Source organism: Pseudopodoces humilis, chromosome 26, assembly GCF_049639895.1.
Source record: "Pseudopodoces humilis isolate 2021_Gansu_Grassland_sample_001 chromosome 26, ASM4963989v1, whole genome shotgun sequence".
Classification (NCBI taxonomy): domain Eukaryota; kingdom Metazoa; phylum Chordata; class Aves; order Passeriformes; family Paridae; genus Pseudopodoces; species Pseudopodoces humilis.
The window spans coordinates 1,950,875-1,974,209 of record NC_142225.1 but is presented as its reverse complement, the minus strand read 5'-3'; the positions used below and the strand labels follow the sequence as shown (position 1 = coordinate 1,974,209).

The window sequence follows — 23,335 nt, the reverse complement described above, 5'->3', positions numbered from 1 at the left end:
CCTGAACCGGATCTTTGCCCTTTGCATCCATCACCGGAGGGAACTTCAGCGAGCCCCTCTGAGCTCTGGACCAGCAGAAAAGTGAGGGTTTGGAGCAGTTTGAGGGGGAAATGAGACCTTTCCTGTTCCTGCAGCATCCAGACATTGGTGTCTGTCACCAAGAGCTCCAGAGGAGCGGAGTGCAGAGAGCCCCGGGATGGATCCTGTCTTTCCACCCCAGGGTGAATGACTTTTAGAACAAGCACAGATTTGAGGTTGGGCATATGAAAGAGCTGTGAGTCAGTGTCTTATTGCAGCACCTGAGCACTGGGGCCAAATCCCTGGGGCGTTTTGATCCTAGATCCCTAAATGTGGTGATTTTTGGCAGCAGAAGGGTCTCTCCCTGTGTTTCCACCCTTGCCTTCCTCCCCAGAGCAGGAGCACCAGCAGCACCTCGGTGCATGGGTGGGGCCTGGCAGGTTTCCATCTCTGCTTTCACTTTAATCCTTGAAATTTTAAATTTAAATTATTTATTTTAATAATTAAATTTGAATTTTTTAACTCCAAGTGAGAAATTACCCCCAAAGCCTGTGCCAGCCCCTCTGCCATGGACAGCTCTCCTCTTTGGGGTTAATTTTGGGGTTAGGAAAATATGCTGAGATGCGGGGAACAGCTTGAATAGCTGTTCCTGTGCGGTGATGCAATATTTATTTACATATTAACATGCACACAAGTGTCATATTTAAATTCACATTGATCTGTAGGTGTTTCCATTCTCTTTTGTCTCTGCCCATGTGCAGGAGGAGGGATATTTCTGTCCATGCACATTATTTATCTCTTCCCTCGAGAGCGATGGCACAGCTCCCTCCTCACTTTTCCAATCAGCCCAGTGACTCCTAACTTATCTGAGGTGAAAGTTTTCCCCAAAAAGGTGAATTTTCTACGTGCTCAGGTTCAATCTTTGTTGCAAACAGCAAAGAGGGAGCTGGAGCCTTCCAACCCCTGGTGGTGCTGCCCTAACTAAAACACAGGCACCACTGTCCTCTTCTGGCTGGAGCTGTTATATCACAGCCAAGAACCCCAGGAGTGATTTTTGGGGTAAATCCTCCTTGTCCCATCGCTGTCCTGTGCAGAGGGTGCCCGGGGGAGGCTCCAGTTCCCCTGGGCTGGGGGCTGGGTGCAGCTCCTGGGGAGCAGGGGGTGTCCCGGAGCTCCCATGTGCTGTGCAAACCCTGCAGGATGAGGCTGCTGTGTTTCCATCCCCCGAACAGCGGCACTCTTGCATTTCATTCCTCCGCTATTTTGCGATTCTTTTTTTTTTTTTCCGTTTACGGTCCACTAAATCTTCTCCAGGGGGGGCTCCAATTCCCCTGCAAGGTGAATTTAACATTACTGACAGTAACTTTAATCTGCTTGGTCATTTTTTCCAGAGTCACCCGTGGCTAACGAGAGCCAGTGAGCAGCGAGCAGACAGGAGCTGCTGCTCTGGAGACACCAGCAAACACTTTGGGGCGGTAGCAGGCTCCGGCTGCTGCAGGGAGCTGCTGTGGAGGCTCAGCTGAGAGCCCTGAAGAGCCAGAGCTGCTCCCTCAGGCTGTGGGTGGGAAAGGGAGCAAAGGGAGCAAAGCTGCTCCTCCCTTGCCCCGTGGCGGGGCGGGGGGGGGGGTTGGCAGCTCAGCCCTCTCGTGCCTCAGTTTCCCCGCCTCTAGCCCGGCTTTGGGCAGGGTTTGGTGAGGATGGTGATGGTGGTGGTGATGATGATGATGATGATGATGATGAGGTGGTGCCAGGCTTGGCTTTGTGCCTGCACAGGGCAGGAATATCCCCAGGGATGGATGCTGCTCAGGCTCGTGTCCTGCACCTCACAGGAGGGAATTTTCAGTGATTCCAGCTGATTCCAGGCTGGCTCCAGAGCCTCCTCCTCTCCTTCCTCCCGCCTGAGCCCAGCACGGGCACGGAGAGCAAAGGACACAGCACAGATCCCAATTTCCCATTTCCCTCCCTGCTCCTCCATCTTTCCCTGACTTCTAGGGGCACAAAGGGAAAACATTTAATTACTGTGAAAAGCAGAGTTCACTCTTCAGAATTTTTTAAAGTTTAATAAAGGATAAAGGAAGGACAAACAATTAATCAACAATTAAACAATTAAAAAAACAATTAAAAAACCAATTAAGCGCTGGGGTGCTTTTGGTGAATGGCCAAAGGACAGGGAGGTAGCTTAAAATCGTGTATTTATATATGGTTACATTGCTGTAATAGACATTTATTTTCATTTATCCATTTATATAAATATTATAAATATAATATAATTTATATTTTTATAATTATATATAAGTATATATAATATAAAAATATATAATAATATATTAAATATATAAATATATATTAAATATATAAAAATATAAATATATAAAATAGATATAATTAAAGTATATAATTATATAAATATATATAAAATATAGACATCTATATAATATATAAATATATATAATGTATAATTAATAAATATAAATATTATACAGTATTTACATGTTGTAATATAAAAATATTACAAATATAAATATATAATACATATAAATATAGAAATAAATATAAAAATATAATTAATATAATCTAAATATGAATAATTAATATAATATAAATGTTATACAGTATTTGCATGCTGTAATATACATTACATGTATATTTATTAGCTTATACATTATTCAAACACTCCTTTGAGTTTTTGATGTTCTAGGATGTTCTCTTTGATGTTTTTGATGTTCTCTTGTTTGTTTTTAAGTTCTAACTTGTGTGCAGGACATTCTGTGAATGAGGTCCATGTGTTTTATTTCTTGCTGTAGTTTTATCATGTTGCTTCACACTCCCTGATAGCAGTGATAGAGCGGATAAATCTTTCCTGGATATTTATGCCCTGGTTTCTGTCACTATTATCACTGGGAGAGGCAGTCTGCAGATGTAAGAAACAGAATAATTACTTTACACCATTCTCTGAGTTAGTTACATAGAAATATTTTAATCTCTGTGGTAACATTTTGCTAAAGCCTATGATATATTACATTTATTACATTGCTATTCATATGAACTATACAGTGCTTTCATAAACTGACAGATTATACAAAACAGTTAAAAATTAGTTTAAGTTGGACTCATCAAAATACTTGTGGTACAGAAAGCCAATCTATGGTTGCAAAAGCCAGTTTTATTTTTCATCTAAAACATTAACAACTTGTTCCAGCATTTTATTTTCCATCTGTGATTTTTGTTGCCCTGATTATCTGAAAAGAAACCATTTCCCTCTCCTTCCACGGAAGCTGTGGCTGCCCCTGGATCCCTGGGAGTGTCCAAGGCCAGGCTGGACAGGGCTTGGAGCGGCCTGGGGCAGTGGAAAGTGTCCCAGTGTGGATGTTAAATGCAAAAAGAAGGGAACAGAGCCTGTGTGAAACTGAGTCCCAGGCTTCTCATTCTGGCCTGAGAAAGATGAGAAAGAATCCAAACAGTCCTTGGTAAAGGACAACAATCTGCAGGTGGTGTTTAGGAAAGCAGTCAAGGGGTGATGTTCCACTTAACCAATGATGGTGATGTGTTGATTTAATGACCAATGACAGTTTAACCTCTCGGACTTTCTCAAACATGTCTATAAAAGCAGATCAGGAATAACAAATTGCTCTCCTGTTGAACACACAAGAGAGTCTGTGTTGTTCTTCTCGCCGTTCCCAATAGAGCGACGTCCCTGCCACGGCAGGATTGGAGATGGGCTTTAACGTCCTTCTCAACCCAAATTATTTTCTGATTCCACATCCTTTTGCTGATGAAAAACGGGCAAGCAAACCCCCCCTGCCCTCCTGCTCCATGGAGGAGACTTGTGGGGATTGAATTGGGGCTGGGGCTGGATGCTGTGCTGTCATCCCCGGCGGACACCGGGGGGACGCTGCTCTCCCCAGGGACGGAGCAGCGGCAGGAGCACACACGAGCTCTGCTCAGAGGCGCTGGGAGTTTCCTATTACCGATACAGAATAGCCCGATTTTGGTGACCAGCAGCTGCTGTGACGCGGGTTGGGGTTATCCAAAGCCGCCGAGAAGGTGACGGGCATGGAAAAGGAGCTTGCCCGGAGCTGGAGCGGCAGCGAGTCGGGCACTGAGCCTCAGAAGCTGGAGCTGCAGCGGGGTCAGCGCGGGGTCCGGGCGATTGGTGACGGTGTTTGCGGACTGTCCCATGAGGAGGAGGCGATCAGATTGCCCAACCCTACCCAGGCACGAGGGATAGCATAGCCCGTGAAATCAGAGCGGGCAGAGAAAGTGATAATGGAAGATTAGAGAAGGGGGAGCTCTGGGGGAGGGAACCTCGGGACCATCGTCCTTCGGTTAAAGAGCTGGGCCAGCGGCTGGGATGCTGCTCCTGGCTCTGCCCTAAGCGCTCTTCACCTCCTGGGTGCTTTGGGGACGTGGCTGTGCCTCGGACCTGTCCGAAATCCCCACTCCGAGCACGAGCGGACAGTTCAGGGTGGGAGCGTTCCGCGCTTTCCGCGCTCCTGCGGCTGCCGGGAGCCAGCCCCGGGCCACAGAGGTGGCGACATCCGAGCCATTTAACAAAACACACTCCCGCACGGCCTTCGGCTTCCTCGGCCACTCCTCGTGTGGGCTCCCGGCCGGGATTTCGAGCTCAGGAGGAAGCATCTGCCGGGAGGAGCGCTCCGGCTCCGCGCCGGGCGCACAGCAGAGCGCTGCCCGCAGGGGAAGCGAGGCTCGGGAAGGCGAGACGGGAATTGCTGTCCCAGCTGAAATAGGAGCGGGGGGCAGTCCCGGCCCGCCAGCAGCCCCAGCAGCTGCTGCGTTCTCCCGGCTGGAAATGTTCTGACAAGGCAGATCCCTGCCCGCCGTGCACTGCGGGGCCGCGCCGGCAGCGGGGAGATCCCCAAACCTCCTTCTACCAAGTTCATCTCAGCTTTCCCTTCTCCTGCTCTGGACTGGGAGCCAGAAGTCCCAATACACGGAGAATCTCCGCTTTTCTCCCGTTCCATGCCCTCTCCCGGCTTTTCCCGTCCCTCTGTGCCTGCCAGGCACCCACTGGAGCGTGGCCGGCGCGGAGCCGCTGGCACTTGGCCGCGGGCAGCTCGGGCAGATGGCAGGCAGGGCACGGCACATCCTGCAGAAAGCTACGGTGGGAAGCTTTTGTTTTGCTGCCTGGAGCTTCTCTTTCAGGTTTCCAGGGCATCAAGGGGTCTCTGGGAGAGGGAGAAGCCCAGGTGTGATGGGGGAAGCGTCTGACCTTCCCCAGGGAGGGCTCAGGGTGGTGCCCTGCCCTGCTCTGGCATCACCCTGGGACAGGCTGGACTCGGCTGTGAAGCTTTTGGTGATGGGTAAACACATGAAAAATCCTGCCAGGTACAAAAATAGGGAGAAGAAAGAACCAAGTGGTCCAGAAAGCAGAGAGCAGGGGGGTGAGGGGGATGTCAGGGTGCAGTGAGGAAGGAGAAACCCAATCCAGCCGAGTGGGTGCATAATTTATTCCCCCATTAGCTATTAATAAGCCAGCCCTTTGTATCAGGTCTCCTGACGTCCTTGTAACAACTTCAGGCCTTTCTGTGGAGCATCACCCTCCCAGGGTGTTCCTGTGCCACTTTGCCATGCAAACATGATTCTTGATGTGTCCCAGGCCTTCGTTACCACCGTTCAGCAGAAGGAGTAATTAATGAGATTCCCATGGTGTAACAGGAACCTCTGGGAAATACCCACAGCAGAAACAGCTCCGAGGGTGCTGGCCTTGCACAGCCCTGGCTGCTGCTCCAAGGATGAGCTTGGACTTTGGGGCTTCCTCCTGGGTTGGGTTAAAGCCAGTGGCCAAGCCATGGACCTTTCCTCCACCTCCTGCTGTCCGTGGTTCCCGTGGGATTGGATGTGATGCTGAACACCAAATGTTGGTCAGCTCAGCGTGGCAAGGAGAGGTGGAGGAGATCTGTCCATGCTGATCTGCAAACTCAGCTGCCATGCTGCAGCCTTCAGCCTGGACCTTCCTCCCTCCCTCTTCCCCCAGAAGAAGATGGCTTTGACACATCCCACATATTCTTGGGATAAAGCTTGGAAGGAGCCACCAGAGCAGCCAAAATCTCCTACAGCTCATTCTTGGTGTTCAGGGAATGAAGTGGGTCTTGGCTAATGGGAAGAGTCTTCTCCATCCTTGGGGTTTTTGTCACCTCTTCCCCAGCATTGCCTGGGGCTCAGAGCTGGATCCAGGGAATTGCTGTTCCCCACAGTGGGGGGCTCAGAGCTGAATCCAGGGAATTGCTGTTCCCCACAGTGTGGGGCTCAGAGCTGAATCCAGGGAATTCCTGTTCCCCACAGTGTGGGGCTCAGAGCTGAATCCAGGGAATTGCTGTTCCCCACAGTGTGGGGCTCAGAGCTGGATCCAGGGAATTGCTGTTCCCCACAGTGTGGGGGGCTCAGAGCTGGATCCAGGGAATTGCTGTTCCCCACAGTGTGGGGCTCAGAGCTGAATCCAGGGAATTGCTGTTCCCCACAGTGTGGGGGGCTCAGAGCTGAATGTGGGGCCCCTTTTCCTGTTCCCCACAGTGTGGGGGGCTCAGAGCTGGATCCAGGGAATTGCTGTTCCCCACAGTGTGGGGGGCTCAGAGCTGGATCCAGGGAATTGCTGTTCCCCACAGTGTGGGGGGCTCAGAGCTGAATCCAGGGAATTCCTGTTCCCCACAGTGTGGGGCTCAGAGCTGGATCCAGGGAATTGCTGTTCCCCACAGTGTGGGGGGGCTCAGAGCTGAATGTGGGGCCCCTTTTCCTGTTCCCCACAGTGTGGAGAGCTCCGTGTCTCCTGGAAATCCCCTGGAAATCCCCAGGATCTCCTTGAGACACAGACGGGTCTCAGGTCAACCGGTCCCCAAAAGTTTTGGCCTACCAGCCCTAAAGCTTTGCACAGAGAAGGGTTCGAGGTCAGGCCCCGATCCCAAAGCCGTGCAGCCCCCATTGAGGGGGTCTTGGTGGGAGCCAGGGCTGGGACTGCAGCCCAAACCTGGGCAGGTAAGAGCTGCTGGACACCTTGGCTGTCATTTGGTCTTAAAATGTAAATATTGCTCCTTAAAACAGGTGTTGCTGCCAGGGGAAACCCTCGATCCCTCCTTGGGTGTCCTGCCCATGGAGCAACAATGGGATAAATCCATTCCCAGGTACTGAAGGGGTCACTGGGGGATTCAGCCCGGGAGTTGGGCTCTGGGAGGTGCAAGCCCCCCCTGTGGGGTGGCTGCTGGAGGGTTTGGGGTGCTTTGGGGCAGCACAAGCCGTGTGTGGAGCTGCACCACAGCCCTGTTCGCAGCACTGCCTTTCTTCCCGTGTTTCCTTTAAATCCAAGGGCAGCGAGGCAAGGTAGGGTTTCACTGGGGTGTAGGATTTCCGAATCTGAGTCTTTCCTGAGACAAACTCTAATCCTCACCTGCGTGCCAGAGACGTGCAGGGACCCACCATGGCCAGAACCCTCGGGATGCTCCTCTTGCCCGAGGAAGGGCTTTAACCTGGGCTGCCTGACCGGGGCTGCAGGTGAGTGATCGGTTTTTATTGTGTTTTTTGTGCTTGTAGACACCATTGAGGATACAATGGAAATGCAGCCCAGCCCAACACCCAGTGGGAAAGTTCCCACCTATATTAAGCCACTTATTTTACCTTATTGTCAGTAGGATGTGGAAGAATCACCTGGTTGAAAAGGTTTCCATTTTATCTCCAGCTAAATCGGTGCTGAGTTCGTGGTTTTAGACCAACTTGTGCTGATACAGGAGTTTTGGCTGCTCTTGGGTCTGTGCCCGACCCCAGACAGAGACACACTGTGCTTTGAGCATTTGCAGCCTCTCTTTCTCTTCCAGGACTTAAATAAAGTGGTTACTTTTGGCTGTGATCTTTTTAATGGGTTTCAATGTTTTGCAAGGCTTCCATTAGAAAACCCTTGGCTGCTGCAATTTGCTTTATGGGAATGTGTGCAAGGAACAGTGAAGACATCGAAAAGCTCCGAGGAAATATTGGTTTCCTTCAGCCTACTCCAATTAAATTGTGAGGATCTGGGGTGAAATGATTCATCAGGATTTCTGACAGGCTGAAATCCGTGGCTGCCAAGGAGTCACTTCAATTCCAAAAGAGTGTTGGGAGCATCCGTTGCATCGGGATGAATTAAACTGGGAGAGGATGGGGTGCAGGAATGGTGATGTCAGGTTCTGGCTGCAAAAATGATAATAGTTAATTGGATGGCTCTTTTTAGGTTGGCTGGGGAATAAGAGGGACATTTTCAGTGATCCCAAGGAGGGAATGTGGGGATCCCCAGTGCACAGTGCTCACGCCAGTGACACAGAGCAGGGTGTGGGGAGGGTTAATGGGAATATCAGGGCTGCTGGTTCCATGGATTTGGTACAGTTTGTACTCAGTGGTGAGGAATAACATGGTTTTCTGAGAGTCTGGTTTAGGATGTCTTCCCTGGCCCTGCAGGAGCCAGTCCTGGGGCTGGCTCAGTGCTTCCATCCTCCAGATACCAAAGGAGAAGTCCATGGAAAACCAGTCACTGGGGTAAGGGATGGGTGGCAGAGCTCAGAGGGATCAGAGGCTCTCCTCAGGGTTGGGTGCAGGTCCAGCCAGGCACCACCAGGAATTACTCAGTAAGAACTGATTTGTGTTTGATGTGTGATGAGTTTCATGGCCTCAGCAGGAGACAGTCGCTAGGGATTGTAGAAATTTGAGACAAACAAAGCCTCAACCAAATAAAGCTGGATTTTTAATGGCTGGGAAAATTATTGTCTTGCTGATTCCCAAAGAAATAGGATTGGGGTTCCTAGGCTGAGCAGTTTTGACCCCAAAATGGCTTAAAACTGTGGCTTTTATAGCCAAGGCTCTGTGTCTGTGCCCTGTTACTGATTTCCCGCTGCATTCCAAGATGGAATTCAGCTCCTGGAATGCAGCTGGGAAAACTGTGGCTTTGGCCTGGGTGAGGAGTGGGGACCAGAACAGCCCATCCCGAGGCAGCTGTGAATCCCTGGGCTGGGTTTGTAAAGGTCATGGGAAGGAGATTGGGAAATTGCTCCGAGGCAAAATCAGCTCCAGCTTCGTGAGAGGAGCCTGGGGCTGCAAGGGGAAGAGGGGCCCACGACAGCTTTTGCTCTTTTTTGAGATCTTTTTTCCACAGCTGTGGATTTTCCAGACCTGATCTTGGCAGGATTCCTTTTATTTCCTTGGGTTTTCTCTGGAGCAGCACCTCTGGGAGACCCCAACTTTGCACACCCCACTGCCTCTGGAAGGGCTCAGTGCAGGCTGATCTCAATATTTTCCTATCCCAGTTCAGCAGCACAGCATGGGAACCTGCCCCAATTACACAGGCTGGAATAAAGCTTGAGGGAAAAGCTCCACATCCCAAGATGCTGGCAGGAGGATTCAGGATGCAGATGACTTTTGGAGGTCAGTCAGGAAATGCCTTGCTGGTGCTCCACCGTTCCTGTGTGTCCAATCCCTTTCCAGGGTGATGCTTTTGCCTTTGCTTGGGAAGTTCTGGGGAAGGGAAGGAAGGCAGAGCTCAATGATGGGGGGAACACACGGAAAGGGAAATAGTTGTGGTTTCATTAAATCCTGCTGGAAAACCCGGCAGAGGCTTGGAACAGCAGCTGGGGCTCCTCAAGCAGGGGTGGTGGGCAATGCTCAGAGTCCCGATGGATCACTGGAATAACGGAGGGGTTGTGGCCACATCCAGAGCTGTGCCCAGCACCTGCTGAGAGCTGCTCCGTGCCCAGAGCCAGGCGCAGCCGGGAGCCAGAGCTGCCCATCGAGGTGTGCCACCCCGGCAGGGCTTCATGGACCAACAGCTCCCCCTGGCCAGAGAAAAACAGGACGGGAAAAGCCCCGGGGAGGCAGTTCCACCTCTCGGAGCCGCAGTTTGGGAGCTCTTGCCATGGCAGTCACAGGCTCCCGGGAGCAGAGGATTTTCCTGTGTACCGGAGAAAAGCCAGGCCCAGCTGAGGAAGAGCCTGGACAAAGGGCCGAAGGGGCCCTGGCTGCCTCCCCCTGGCTGGCGCTCGGTGCTCTGGCCCTGGGAGCACTGGAGGCTCCTGTTTTCCCAGTTTTCTCTCCGTGGATGCAAAAGAACCAGGTCCTTGTGAACCTGCCCCGGCTGCCTGTGGCAGAGCACCCCAGGGAGCTGCCCCGCTTGGAGTGGGCAGAAATGGTCACACCTGGGCATCATCTCCTCTTCCTCCTCTCCACACCGCTCCGTCCTCACCCTCACTCAGGAAGCAAAGCCCTCAGACACTTCTGTAGACATCAAAGAGGTGCGCTGGAGCCCTGGATGCCGCTGCTGCTGCCCGGCAGGACCAGCGAGGGAGCAAAAAACCCATTTCAGGCACAAGGAGAATGAGGGCAAGGAGTCCCACCGGGCTCACGTGGGTACCGGCATCGCCTTTCCGCAGGAGAGGTTGGAGCATCCCAGCGCTGCCCGGCACAGGCGGAGGGGCAGCTCCGCCGGGCAGCCCCGGGAGGCGGCGATGGGAGCACGGGCACCGGGCACCCCGCACGCCGGAGGAGGATGAGGACGATGCCAAAGCCGGGTTTGTTGCTCCCCTCCTGGGCTCAGCCGCCGTCGTGGCCGGGGGAAGTTTGGGGACAGAGGAGAGTTTGGTGGGTGGGTTTGGGGCAGTCCGGTGCTGTTTTGGGGGGTTTTTGGTGGGTGTTTTTTGGGTGGCGGTGACCAGGGGAGAAGTTTAGTTTGTCCTTGGAGAAGCAGAGAGGGTGAAGCATTCCTGAGCAGCGGGTGAGTGCTGCGAGGAACCCCGGATTTAGCAGGAGTCAGAAGGTCTCAGTGGCGTCATCGCAACCACTTTAAGCCTTTATTATTTATTGTGGGTCCAAACTCCCGTGTCCTCTCCTGGGGGTACCGTGGGGTGCTGGGCTGGGGGCTGCCCTGACCTCTGCAGTGGCTCTGGCTCAGCACATGAAGCCACAAGCCTGGAGCGACACCCGGACCCCAAAGCTGCCCCCGGCTGCGTTCGGTGCTGCTGTTGCAGAAATCGGGATCAATGCAGGGTCTGTCTGACCCGATTAGCGGCTTCCTATTGCTTTCCATTTATACCTTCTCTCCATTTTTGGCTCCGGCCGCCGACCTCCTCCAGGGTTTGCTGCCAGTGCAGATTTTGAGGGGGGACAAAGTCATTTGTTCATCCCTAGGAGCAGACTGAGGTTACAGCACCGAGCTCTGGATGCTGGGCTGGGGATGGGGGAGCAGGTGGAGGGGGCAGCTCTGCCTCTATCCCAGCACTTCGGGACAGACTGGGAAAGTTTCCCATCGATTTGGGATCGGATTCTTTCTCGTGTTACAGGGCAGTAAGCAGGAAGGGGGCAGCGCGGGGGTGGCTGCCTGCCCCGGCCCCAGGCAGGCGCCCGGACGGAGCCGGGATGCTCCAGAGGGAAGAGGTCACTCCACGCACCCCCTTTGTTACTCCTCTGCTGCTTCAGGCTGATCAAAGCACTTTCCAAGCGCGTTGTGTTCGTGTGTCCACTCATCAGCCGCTTCCCAGAGTGTGTCCAACACTTGGCAGCAGCAACTGCTCCGTGAATCCCAGCGGGACCAGCCCCCAAAGAGCCCACTCAGCATCCCCAAAAAGCCACCGCAGCACTTTGCAGACAAAAATCCATTGAAATCTTTTCCTGAATCAGGCTAAAGCCCGGCTCGGAGTGCAGGGAAGATGAGGAGGGCTCAGCTGCAGCCAAGCCTGGCCCGGCCCCAGGCAGTCCCTGTCCCTGTCCCTTGGTTGAGCAGCCGGCACCACCGCGGGGCTGATTTCATCCCATCTGGCTTTTCCTGCTCCCTGGGCTGGGCTCTGGCGGCTTCCATGGCACACCCGGAGCGGGACCTCGCCGGCTCCCTCCGAGCAGGAACTCGCCCTCTCTGGTTATTAAATTACATCCTGACCCGGTTAATCCATAGCTGATTAATTTTGGGCTCCATGGCTGGCTATAAGAAAGGGTTCATCTGTCTCATGGCATGTACTGTATGTACCGAGCTCTCTGATAATCAGATTTTTTTTTTTTAACGTAAAAAAACAAGGGTCGAAAAATCAGAAGGAGGTATGAAAAGTGGGGAGGGCTGTAGGGGTCTGGCTGGGCACATCTCTGCCTGCCATGGGGCCAGCAGTGATGGACTGGCCATCCCAGCACTGGCAATCCAGCTGGGGATCTTCCTCATGTGCATCTTTTCCTGGAGAGCTCCTGCTCGGCTTTGTGGCACATCCACAGCCCTGGGGAAACTGAGGCACGGAGCTGGAGGTAGCCCACAGGAGCTGCCAGCTGCTTGCTCAGGCTCATGATTTGTTTCCTGGTGTGATTTCACAGAATACCAGGATGGTTTGGGTTGGAGAGGATCCTGTCCCACCCCTGGGACACTTTCCACCCCCCCAGGTTGCTGCAAGCCCCATCCAGCCTGGCCTTGGCTGCCCCGGCCCCCACACTTGGGCACTGCCAGGGATCCAGGGGCAGCCCCAGCTGCTCTGGGCACCTGTGCCAGGGCCTCCCCACCCTCACAGGGAAGAATTCCCCCAAATACCTCATCTAAACCTCCTCTATTTCAGTTTAAAGACAATTTGTGTGTTTAAATGTTGAGGTTCATCCTGCCCCATCCCACTCCCCCCCCCGACTTTTCCACAGACAAACTTTAACCTCTGCTTTTCAAAACAAAGACGTTTCGGGTCTGGCTGCTCCTAAGCCCTGGGCTCTCCTGGGGCTGGAGAAATCCTGGGATTGCTCTGAGCCACACCATTATTTCAATATATTTTGGCCCCTTTTCCATTTCTTCACTCTTCCCAGAGTGAACACAGGCAAGACTCAAAAGCAGAGGCAGCTTTTTCCAGATCCCATCATCCCCTGGAAGATCTGAATTATTCTTTCGCATATTTTCATCATTCATAAACTACCAGAGTCTCCCCTCCTGCTAATTCCCTCACAGCCGCACACATTGGCTCAGAATTTAAAGAGTTCAATTTGCAAACAGCTCTCCTGAGGAGGAGGATGAGCCACAAATTTTCGCAGGGCGTCCCCCTGCAGCAAACCCAGCAGCTCCTTGTTTTCCTTCCAGAGATGATTCCTGCCCCGCTCCGTCAGTGCCAGATGCCCAGGGCACCTCGCTAAGCCTCCAAGGACACTCCGTGCCGGAATCAGAGCTCGAATATTAATAACCCCAGCCCTTCTCGAGGGCTTTGAAGGGTCTGGGTTGCGGTTTTCCATATTGCACCCCCCAAAATCCGGCCCCTCCTGATGCTGGGGGACTGTTGCTAATTGAGGGGCACTTCAATTAGCTGCGATGAGAAGTAAGAAAAATTCCCTTGGTGGAGACGCCGCGGAGCCACCTGAGCTCCATCCCAGAGCCGCGGGGCTGGAATTACCGAACCCCAGGTAATTAGTGCTGCGGAGAGAGGACAATTAGCAGAGGCTCATTAGTGCCCTGAGCTGCTCCGTGGCCCGAAGCCGGTGCGGATTTCACAGCGGTCTCTGTGGGGCACCGATTTGTTTGGGAATTCAGGGAAAGCAAACAAAAGTGTCCCTGGCTCGTTCCGCTGCAGGACGGGAGCTGCAGGACCCCTCCAGCCTCCTCCTCGTTCCCACCCTGCTCCGGCTCATCCCATCACATGGAAGGGATGGGATGAGCTGCTCAGTCTCCCGCACTATTTACCGCAGGGAAAATCGAGCTCCTTGTCCAAACAATAATTCAGGGACCTGCTGCCAAAAATTCCTCCTCTGCCAGCTAATCCCTCCCTGTTTTGGGACAGGCTCGGGGGGGTTTGATCTCCCCTCTGGTGTCAGAGCTGCGCGTGCAGAGCTGCTGGGCAGTGATCCCGTACCAGGGCTTGCTGGATTCTGCTCCATCCCGGATGCAGGACACCCTCAGAGGCCAAATTTATCTGTGGGATAAATCCCAGCAGAGCCGGTGATTCCAGGAGCAGGGGATTAGGGGGAAAGAAGTGCCGGAGGAGCGCCTGGAGGGAGGGAGGATTGAAATCCTTCCAGCCAAGAGGGTGTTTGAAGTCACCTTGGCGGAATACAGAGGCAGAAGTTTCCCGGGGGTGTCCGGGGTGCAGCCGAACTCCCCAGAGATGAGGGAGTTGTGTAACTGTCCCGTTTCTGGGAGGCACCGATGTTATCCAGAACATCCCCCCCGAAGCCGTCTGCCCTGGACCACAGCACAGCTTTCACTCCAGGGATATCCCCATTTTCAGCAGCGTTTTGCCGAAGCTCCTCAGCCCCAGCACGAGCCAGATCTGCTCCTCTGGATGCTTTCCATGCTCCGCATTTCCCTCTGGCACAGCTGCTCTTTGCCCGGGTGCAGGAAGTGACCCTGCTTGGTTCTAAGTAGATTTTGGGGGAAAAAACACTAAAAGAGGTCAGATTTTTCCTACAGACCCCGTCACTCTGTGGTCAAAGCCCTTCCAAAGCTGGGTTTGGAGGGGAGATGGACACAAGCTGAACTGGGGTGCCAGGAATATCAATTGAATTATTTTTTGTTAATAGATGGCCTCACTGGAATGAGGGTAAATTTAAGGACTGTGGTTTTTAGGGGTATGGAAATGGTGTATAAAATGATAAAGCCACCCTGAAGGACCTGATCAAAGGTCTGGATAATCTCCTGTCCCCTTTCCATCACAGAAGGCTGGAGATGTCTGTAAGATGCTCCAAGCCGGGCTCTCCTCCGGGACGAGGAGGCTTAATGTGCTCATTAATGTCATGAGAGGAGAAATAGCTCAGAGGACAGAAAAGGATGCTGGGGGGTGGAAATCGAGGTGAGCGGGTCCCTCAAGAGCAAAGGAACGTCACCGAGGAGGAATTCAGGAATTCAGGCTGAAGCCTGCGGGTAGAAATGTGCCACCCCCTCCTCTACCTTCCTCCACCGCCTGGGAGGGCGAGGAGGGGACGGAGGAGGAAGAGGAGGGTGGGAAGATAACCTGGGTGAAGGGAGAGGTGGCATCCGGCCCTGGGTGAGGCCAACAGGGACGAAATCACTCTGGGGCACCCGAGGCCGTGAGCGGCAGCAGGCTCGGGAATGGAAAGAAAGAAAAACTAGGAAAAGAAAACAAAAATCCCAATTATTTTATTGAGTCATGCCAACTTGCCTGGTCCTGTCCACCCACTGATAATTAATTAATTAACTGATTCCCGGAGGTGACAAGCCCAGTGGCGCTGGGGTCGGAACCAGGGTCCAGCTGCACCCAGGCGTGAGGAAGGGCCACGTCCCTCCTCTCCCTCGCCCCCCACCCTGATGGCCTTTGCTGGGCTGTGCCAGCTGCACCCGCCGCTGCAACTGGTCCCAGTCACCCCGGGGCGGGGACGGAGGTGTCCCACGTGGTGGTGGCACTGTGGCCGTCCCCTCCTGGAAAGGCGCCCGCGGTCCCCACAGCCACAGGCGAGAGGTAGGTGGGCAGCGGGGGATGCTCCAACCCTTGGGCTTTCCCCTCCCCTCCTCTTTCCAAAGCCATTATTTTATATTAATACTAAAAAGAGCCCTTTCGCCTGCTGTAAATCTCTGTCCCGGTGCCAGCGGTGTGTGGGTCCCTGTCCCCCCTCTCCGCCTCCCTCCCGGGGACCAGCTCAGACCTCGCCACGTCACGGACAACACTTGTCCCCGCTGGACCATCCGGAGCATTATTGGGGATTAAAGGTGGCATCCGCCAGAAGGGCACGTCCTCCCCCGTCTCGCCCGCCGGCGGGTGGGGGCAGGAGGTGGGCGGCCGGGTCCCCCCTCCCCGGCCGAGGGGGCGTGGGGAGAGGGTGTCCCCAGCACGGCCCCAGCCCCTTTCCCCATGGAGCCCCCGCTGCTTTCAGGGCTCCCGGGGGATGGCGGGGCCCGGGCTCCGCACGGTGCCGGATCCTGCCAAAGCCCGGCCCCGGCGCTCGGGGCTGCCAATTCCCCGGTGAACCAGAGAGAGAGGAGCCTTTCCAATGACATTGGCTGCGTTATCCCAAAGGCGCCTTTCGAGGGTATGGCTGGAGTTTATTCTCATCTCTGCCTTCCCCACACATCCCTAGCCGTGTTTAATGACTCTCTCCTCAGATGCAGAGAGCCTTGGCGCTTCCATGCCCTGCCCAGGTAAGCCCTCGCAGGTGCTGGTGGGTGGGCAGCGGGAACAATCTCCTCCTTTCTCATCCCGTTCAGGGATGATGGGGAGGGGAGGGGAGAGGGGGGGGGAGAAGAGGCTCGACACCTCCAATAATCTGGAAAAACCTTGGAAATGGACATTGTTCCCTCCAGGAGTGTGAGGGTGGCCGAAGGAGGGGGAGGATTGCGGGCTGGAAGGTTTTGCTGGATGCACAGAGCCTGGTGGAAACCCCAGCCCCGACTGACTGGGATGTGATGGGGAAAACACAAACTCTTCCTCAAAATGACCTTTCTCTTTCACCGTCGCGCTCCCTCGCGTGGTTTTTTTGTTATTATTATGATTTTCCACAGGCAGGGATTTCCGCTGAAGGATATTAGTTAATCAGATTCTGAGAAGCAGATGTTGGGTGATTTAGGAGGAAAAAACGAGGCAACTTTCTAGTTCAAGCCTCGGCTGGAGCGCGGTGCAAAGCTTAGGGAGGATGTTTTGTGGCTTTGGGATGCACTGTTAATTTTGGTCTTAATTATAAATGAGACAGATGAGGTGGTTTGGGGACAGGTGGGGCACCTCCCTCCAGGGGTGGGGACAGACAGACATCAGCACGCTCTGGGGCTTTAAGGTAAGGAGAAGAACCTCAGAGCCCTGCATCCCATGGGAAGCTGTTCCAGGGGCTTGAAATGGAGTTAAAAAGCTCCTTTCCATGTCCCAGCGGGGAGAATGAGCCCGGCTTTCCCCTCACAGCCCTGCCCATGACACAGAAATTGTCCCATCATAGCCCTGTGCCTCAGTTTCCCCAGGAGGGACGATGCCAGGGGGGCTCAGCTCGATGCTCCTCACATCACAGATTTCAGCACATCACATTTCTCCTGTGACCAGAGATCTGATGTCCCTCCAAGCTGAGGCTGGGGATCCTCCTTGCCCAGAGTGCAGTGCTGAGAGCCAAGCCCTCCTCATGCTCGAAATCCCCTCACGGTGCTGCCTTGGGATGCAATTTCCCCTTGTGGGTTCCTTCCAACTCAGCCTATTCTGTGATTTTGGGCATTTCATGGTCAGCTTTAGCTGCTCAATTTTGTTCCACTGCCAAGAGAAGTTCCTCTAAGTGTGGACCCCTCTGGAGGTGTGGTGGGCCAGGTCAGCTCCCCCTGCCACTGGACACTAAACTCTGATTCCAACTTCATTTTACTCTGATTTAAAAATCAGCTTGGGATTTATATTAAGAAAAAACAAGAATGCAAGAAGGGAATGATGTGTGCTGCTTTTCTTCTTTCCTTTAACACTTCTTTTTCCCTTGAAAGCGCTTTATCTGTGCCAGGTTTGTTGCAGTGTCCCTTTCTAGGCCTCCTGATGCTGCTGAAACCAGGGTTATCCTCAGCTCTAGGTTGCTGCTCTGATGCCACAAATCATCCTGTCAGCACCAGCTCCTCACAAATAGTCCAGCCTGGGATGAATCCAGCCCCGTGGAGAGCAGCTGCACCTTGGGCATGTCCGAGCTGGACATGGCCGGGGCTGGAGGACTCAGGTTTGGAGTCCTTGAGGCTCCCCAGCTTTGCCTGAGGTCACCTTGAGGACACAACCACACTGCTGCTGCTGCTCCAGGCATCAGTTCTGTACCCTGACCCAACCACACCTCTACATGTCCCCAAGAAGGAAATTAATCACAAAACCGGCCTGGAGCAGCTCTGTAGCGCTGGATTTCTAAGAACAGCCAAGCTTTGTGGGTTTAGTTCAAGCAAAGAAACCTGGTCTGTAAACAGCTTATGATAAATTGCAGGATTTGTCCCCAAATCCAGAATCTCTCCTGCTGAGGAGAGAGAGAGGTTGAGCCTTCTCTGGGACATGGATGTTGGGTCCTGGATGAAGTTGGGGCTGTAAATACGAGAGGAGGAGAGGGAGGATTTGTAGCAAGTCAGGATCTTAATGCCCATTTCTGCAACAGATTTGGGATTTTGGCTTGTCCTACCCCCTCCCCAGCTGTGTGCCAGCACGGATGGATCCTCTCCAAGGAGGCAAAACCTTCAGTGCCCCAAATTACTCCTGTGGAACAGGGAGCTCGAGGCACTGGGAGCAGCTCCTGGTGGGGAGATGCGTCCCTGCCCAGCACTGGGAAGGAAACCCTGCCCTGGGGACCACCCTCATCACAGGACCAGCCCCGGCGCCACCGCCGCTGCTCCGTGGCCTCAATTGTGCTGCTATTCCTGGCAGTTGAGGGCATTTGGGTTTTTTATCTCCTGTCGCTGGAGCTGGCTGGGTAAGAGCCAGAGTGCCCTTGGTGAGCAGCGGTCATGCAGAGCAGCTCCAGGTGTCCTCCTGTGGTGTCTCATGTCTGGGAAATACATTTGGAGGGGAAATTAATCAGGGCGCTGAATTTACTTAGAAAGTTCATTCTGGGGAAAATCTCCACAGAACTGTTCCCTGTTAACAGCTAATTTCTCTCTGTGCTTCTCCCTGAGGCAGGACAGGTAATTTCCCAGCTCCATAACTTGGCCTGGTCCCCGGGCTCCTCTTTGACTTTGCTGAGTTCAGAATGATGTTGAGGTGTGGGAGAGGTGTGCCCAGGAATATCTGGGGACATGGTGGTTGTTTCTGAGAGCCTCACAGAGCTGGGAGGGGAAATAATCCACCCCATGGCCTGAAAGGTGCTCTCCAAGTGATCCAAAGGCTTGGTCCTGAGCTTCTTCCTGGGGCTGGAAATATCAGGTCTGAACTCTGGAGGATGTCACTCCATCCTCTGCCTGCCCCAAGGCAAGGGGTCCTGTTCCTGCCCCTCTTCCCAGATCAAAGGCGTTCTCCAAGGCTGGTGGACATTTCTCCTCCTGGCCTGCTTCCTCCTGGGCTGCATTCCCCAAATTCCAGTGGGGTTCCTGCTTTGGGAATTGTTTCCAAACAATGGTTGACCCATCTGCTACACGCCCAGGACCTCCTGGGGTTTGCCCCAACACCTCTCCCACCTGGATCGAGGGCTGCTCTTCACTTGGGACAGCTGTGTCCAAACCCTCCAAATCCTGCTCCGAACTTAGGATCTGCACCGGGAAATGGGTGAAACGATCCCTTGTTCTGGGATCACTGGGGAGAGGCTGGGTGAGATACCTGGATTCACCTCCATCCTCTGCTGTCGCCTGCTGCTGTCGTCTTTGGGTTCTGTAGGTGGTTGGGGAAGGTTTGACAACGGCAAAGCCGTGCCAAAAGGGTGTGCAGGATCCAAAGATGAGCGATTTTTGCCAGTCAGTGGCATTAATGCCTCCAGTAAAAACCAGAGCAGGATTGTGTGACCTCAGGTTGGTTTTACCCTGCTCGTGCCCAGTTCAGCTCCGTGTCCCTGTCCCTTGCAGATCCTCCTAGTGTGGGAAAGGCGTGGGCAGCCGGCGTCCGCCGCGGGGATTTCTGCTGCTGAGCTGATTAGCGTATGATGGACGTGGCCAGTTGGAAGGAGATGGAGGTGGCACTAGTCAGTTTTGACAATGCTGATCAGATCGTGGAGGATCCCTGCTATTCCAACGACCTCAGCCCCGCCGGGCAGTCGCGGAAAGGCCACCCCAGCTGCGCCAACCTCCTGTCCAACCTGCGGATCCTCATCAACAGCGAGAACGCCAACAATGAGACCATCTTCTCCAGGTTCTCCGCCGAGTTCAGCGACCACCTGGTGGGGGAGAGGGTGGGCATGGATGAGGGGGACCAACGAGTCATCATCAACATCGCTGGGCTGAGGTTTGAGACGCGGCTCAAGACCCTCGACCAGTTCCCCGAGACCCTGCTTGGGGACCCAGAAAAGAGGATGCGTTACTTCGACTCCATGAGGAATGAATATTTCTTTGACAGGAACAGGCCCAGTTTTGATGGGATCCTGTACTATTACCAGTCTGGAGGGAAAATACGGCGCCCGGCCAATGTCCCCATCGACGTCTTTGCTGATGAGATCACCTTCTATGAGCTGGGTGATGAAGCCATGGACCAGTTCCGGGAGGATGAAGGGTTCATCAAGGATCCTGAGACCCTCTTACCAACCAATGACTTTCACAGGCAGTTCTGGCTGCTTTTCGAGTACCCTGAAAGCTCCAGTGCAGCCAGAGGAGTAGCTTTGGTCTCCGTCCTGGTCATTGTCATCTCCATCATCATCTTCTGCATGGAGACCCTGCCGGAATTCCGGGAGGAGAGGGAGTTTAGGTCCACCCAGGAGCTTTCTAAGAATGTGACAGACACCTTGCTGGCCCACAGCACCTTCACGGACCCTTTCTTCGTCATAGAGACCGCCTGCATCGTCTGGTTCTCCTTCGAGCTCTTTGTCCGGTTCATCGTGTGCCCCAGCAAGACCGAGTTCTTCAGGAACATCATGAACATCATCGACATTGTGTCCATCATCCCCTACTTCGTGACGCTCACCACCGAGCTGATCCAGCAGAGCGAGCTCAACGGGCAGCAGAACATGTCCCTGGCCATTCTGCGCATCATCCGCCTCGTCAGGGTCTTCCGCATCTTCAAGCTCTCCCGGCACTCCAAGGGGCTGCAGATCCTGGGGCAGACCCTCAAGGCCAGCATGAGGGAGCTGGGCTTGCTCATCTTCTTCCTCTTCATCGGAGTCATCCTCTTCTCCAGCGCCGTTTACTTCGCGGAAGTCGATGAGCCGCAGTCCCATTTCTCCAGCATTCCCGACGGCTTCTGGTGGGCCGTGGTCACCATGACCACCGTGGGCTACGGAGACATGTGTCCCACCACCCTGGGCGGGAAGATCGTGGGGACTCTGTGCGCCATCGCGGGGGTGCTGACCATCGCCCTCCCCGTGCCCGTCATCGTCTCGAACTTCAACTATTTCTACCACCGGGAGACAGAGAATGAGGAGAAGCAGATGCTGCCCGGGGAGGTGGAGCGGCTGCTGGCCAGCGTGGCCACGGGCAACGGCAGCATGGAGTCACTCAATAAGACCAATGGGGGTTACCCTCGAGACAAGGCCAAAAAATGATGGTTGAGGGCCTGAGGGACTGGGCACAGTCAGGTGGGATAGGCTGGAAAATGTATCTAACATCTGCATGCTCTGATTATTGGTTTGTTTTTTTTTTTTAATAACGTGCTGCTGCTTTTTTTTTTCTTTTTCTAGACATTTTTCAATCTCTGATTTCCTGTGGCTGTTCAAATAAATACCATCTTTCTTATCTCTCTGCCCTGCCCATCGGTCTGGTGTTTTTTATTTGATGCTCATCTGCTTGACATTTCTCTTCTCCGTCCCCGGCGTCAGAGTGGAAGTCCCCACATACAGAGATTTCCCCATTTACTGGAGAGGAAAAAGGGCAAAATGACATTAAATGCTTGGCTTGGTGACACGCAGCTGTCCAGGGATGAAGGTTGGGTTCAGCTCCCTGCTTTGCTTAACCCATTTAAAATTGTTCCTCCCCACCCACCACTTCTGATCTGGGGGTCTGACAAATTCCCAGACCTGCCACAGCTCTGGCTGAAAAATAAGCTGGCAAAACGAAATGAGAAAGGATATTTTTAGCTGGCTGAGTTCCCTGGTCTGCCTGACTAATTAATTTTGATGGCACAGCAGGGTGGGCAGTCACGGATGGACCCAAGGCAGCAGGTGCGGGATTTGGGGATGCTGAGCAGGCGCTGTGGCACAGCCACACCAAAGGTCCAGGGCACTGCTGCTCCAAGCCCACCGGGGTTTCTGCTGGAAAACTGAGCTCTGAGAGGGGCAAAGGGATTCCTCCTGCAACAAACGCTTGTTATCTGATCTACGAACAACCCTGGGGACAAGCCACTGTGACCTTGTACCTTTTATTGTCACTTCTGGCAGTGCAAAGGGGGCACGGAGCAATGAAAGCAAACATTTCCTGACAGCTCCGCTCCCTGCTGTAACAAGGCACTTCTGCTTTCCTAAGAATGCAAATTTCCAGCTGCACTTTGGATGGGAGCAGCCAGCAACAGCTCATTTTGCCATTCTCTCCAATGCCAGCAGCTTTTCTGAAGAACACATTTTGTTCCCACTTCACTGTTTCACTTGCCTTTTTTATTTTTATTTTTTTTTAATGTTTCTGCCTCCATTAAAATCCCAGCTTCTCGTGCAGTGTCTCATCTGCTGTGATGTCCCACACCTGCTGCACAGACACAGGATGTCTCATCTCCTGACGGATCCCCATGATCATTATGCAGCATCCCTGGATTGCAATTTCATTCAGAAAGCAGTGGTGGAACAGGGATTAGATTTATTGCTCCTGTTCTGTTGGAAAATGTGGGTTTGGGCTCGCTGGGATTTTCCCTGCAGCAGAAACCCCACAGCCCTGGTGGGAGGGGGATTTTATTGTGGGTTTAGGGGATTCTGTGCACTGTCTTTCTGCAATCAGGTGTTTTCCAGGAGATGGATCCGAGGCATGACCAGTTCCTTTTCCCTCTGGGACAAATCCCACTTATCACCTGCTCCCCCTGGTGCTTTGTCCCCATCCCTCCACCACCCTTTTCCCTCTCCTTGCAGCCCTCACACCATCTCAGACAGGAGAAGCTGTCAGAGCTGTTTAATCTCCTTCCCACTGTGTCCAAGTTCTGTCATCTGTGGGGATGCTTGGAGAACGCACAGCTGGGCACAGCTGGAGGAGGCACAGCTGGGAGCAGCTGGGAACAGCATTCAAACATTCCCAGCTCCTCTCTTTTCACCCCTTTCCAGCAGCTTTTTCACATCACTATTTTTATTTCATAGCAGTTTCTTTCTCCTTTTCTTCTAGAAAACTTGAATTTTTCCATTCTTTTGTATTTTTATTGCTCCCCTCCCCAAATTCTCTCCCAGCCTCTCTAATCTGAAGCACTTTTGGTGGTTTATCCTTGGGAAGTCACCATGAAAAACTCTGATGAGGAGGTTTGGGCTGGGAAATATTCAGCCTGATCAGCCATGAGCACATTTCCTCTCCTCCTGCAAATGTGGACTGTAACGGTGCTGGGATGGATGGATGGATGGATGGATGGATGGATGGATGGATGGACAACCTGATTCTTACAAACTTGTAAACTTTATCCTCAAATAAAAGAATAAATGCTTCAAAATCTGGTATGCAGGAAATATTGTTTGTTTGGACTCAACTTTTTCATTCCTGGCTTTGTGCTGCTCCACAGAAACACAACTGCAGCTGGGAATTGTGCGTGGGAGGGTTGGGACATGGGGAAATACAAAATCCCAGAATGGTTTGGGTTGGAAGGGACCTTAGAGCTCATCTCATGCCACCCCCTGCCATGGGCAGGGACACCTCCCACTATCCTGGGGCTGCTTCACG

The 23,335-nt window shown here is 53.2% G+C and overlaps 1 protein-coding gene across 1 annotated transcript; it reads left to right on the top strand.

Moving 5' to 3' along the window:
- Positions 1–15,923: 15,923 nt before the first annotated feature.
- On the top strand, positions 15,924–21,039 carry KCNA10 (potassium voltage-gated channel subfamily A member 10). Its single transcript, XM_005530162.2, has 2 exons — positions 15,924–16,075; positions 19,415–21,039. Exon 2 carries the CDS (start codon positions 19,489–19,491, stop codon positions 21,037–21,039), a length of 1,551 nt encoding a protein of 516 aa, XP_005530219.1. The 5' UTR covers positions 15,924–16,075; positions 19,415–19,488.
- The last annotated feature ends 2,296 nt before the right edge of the window (positions 21,040–23,335 follow it).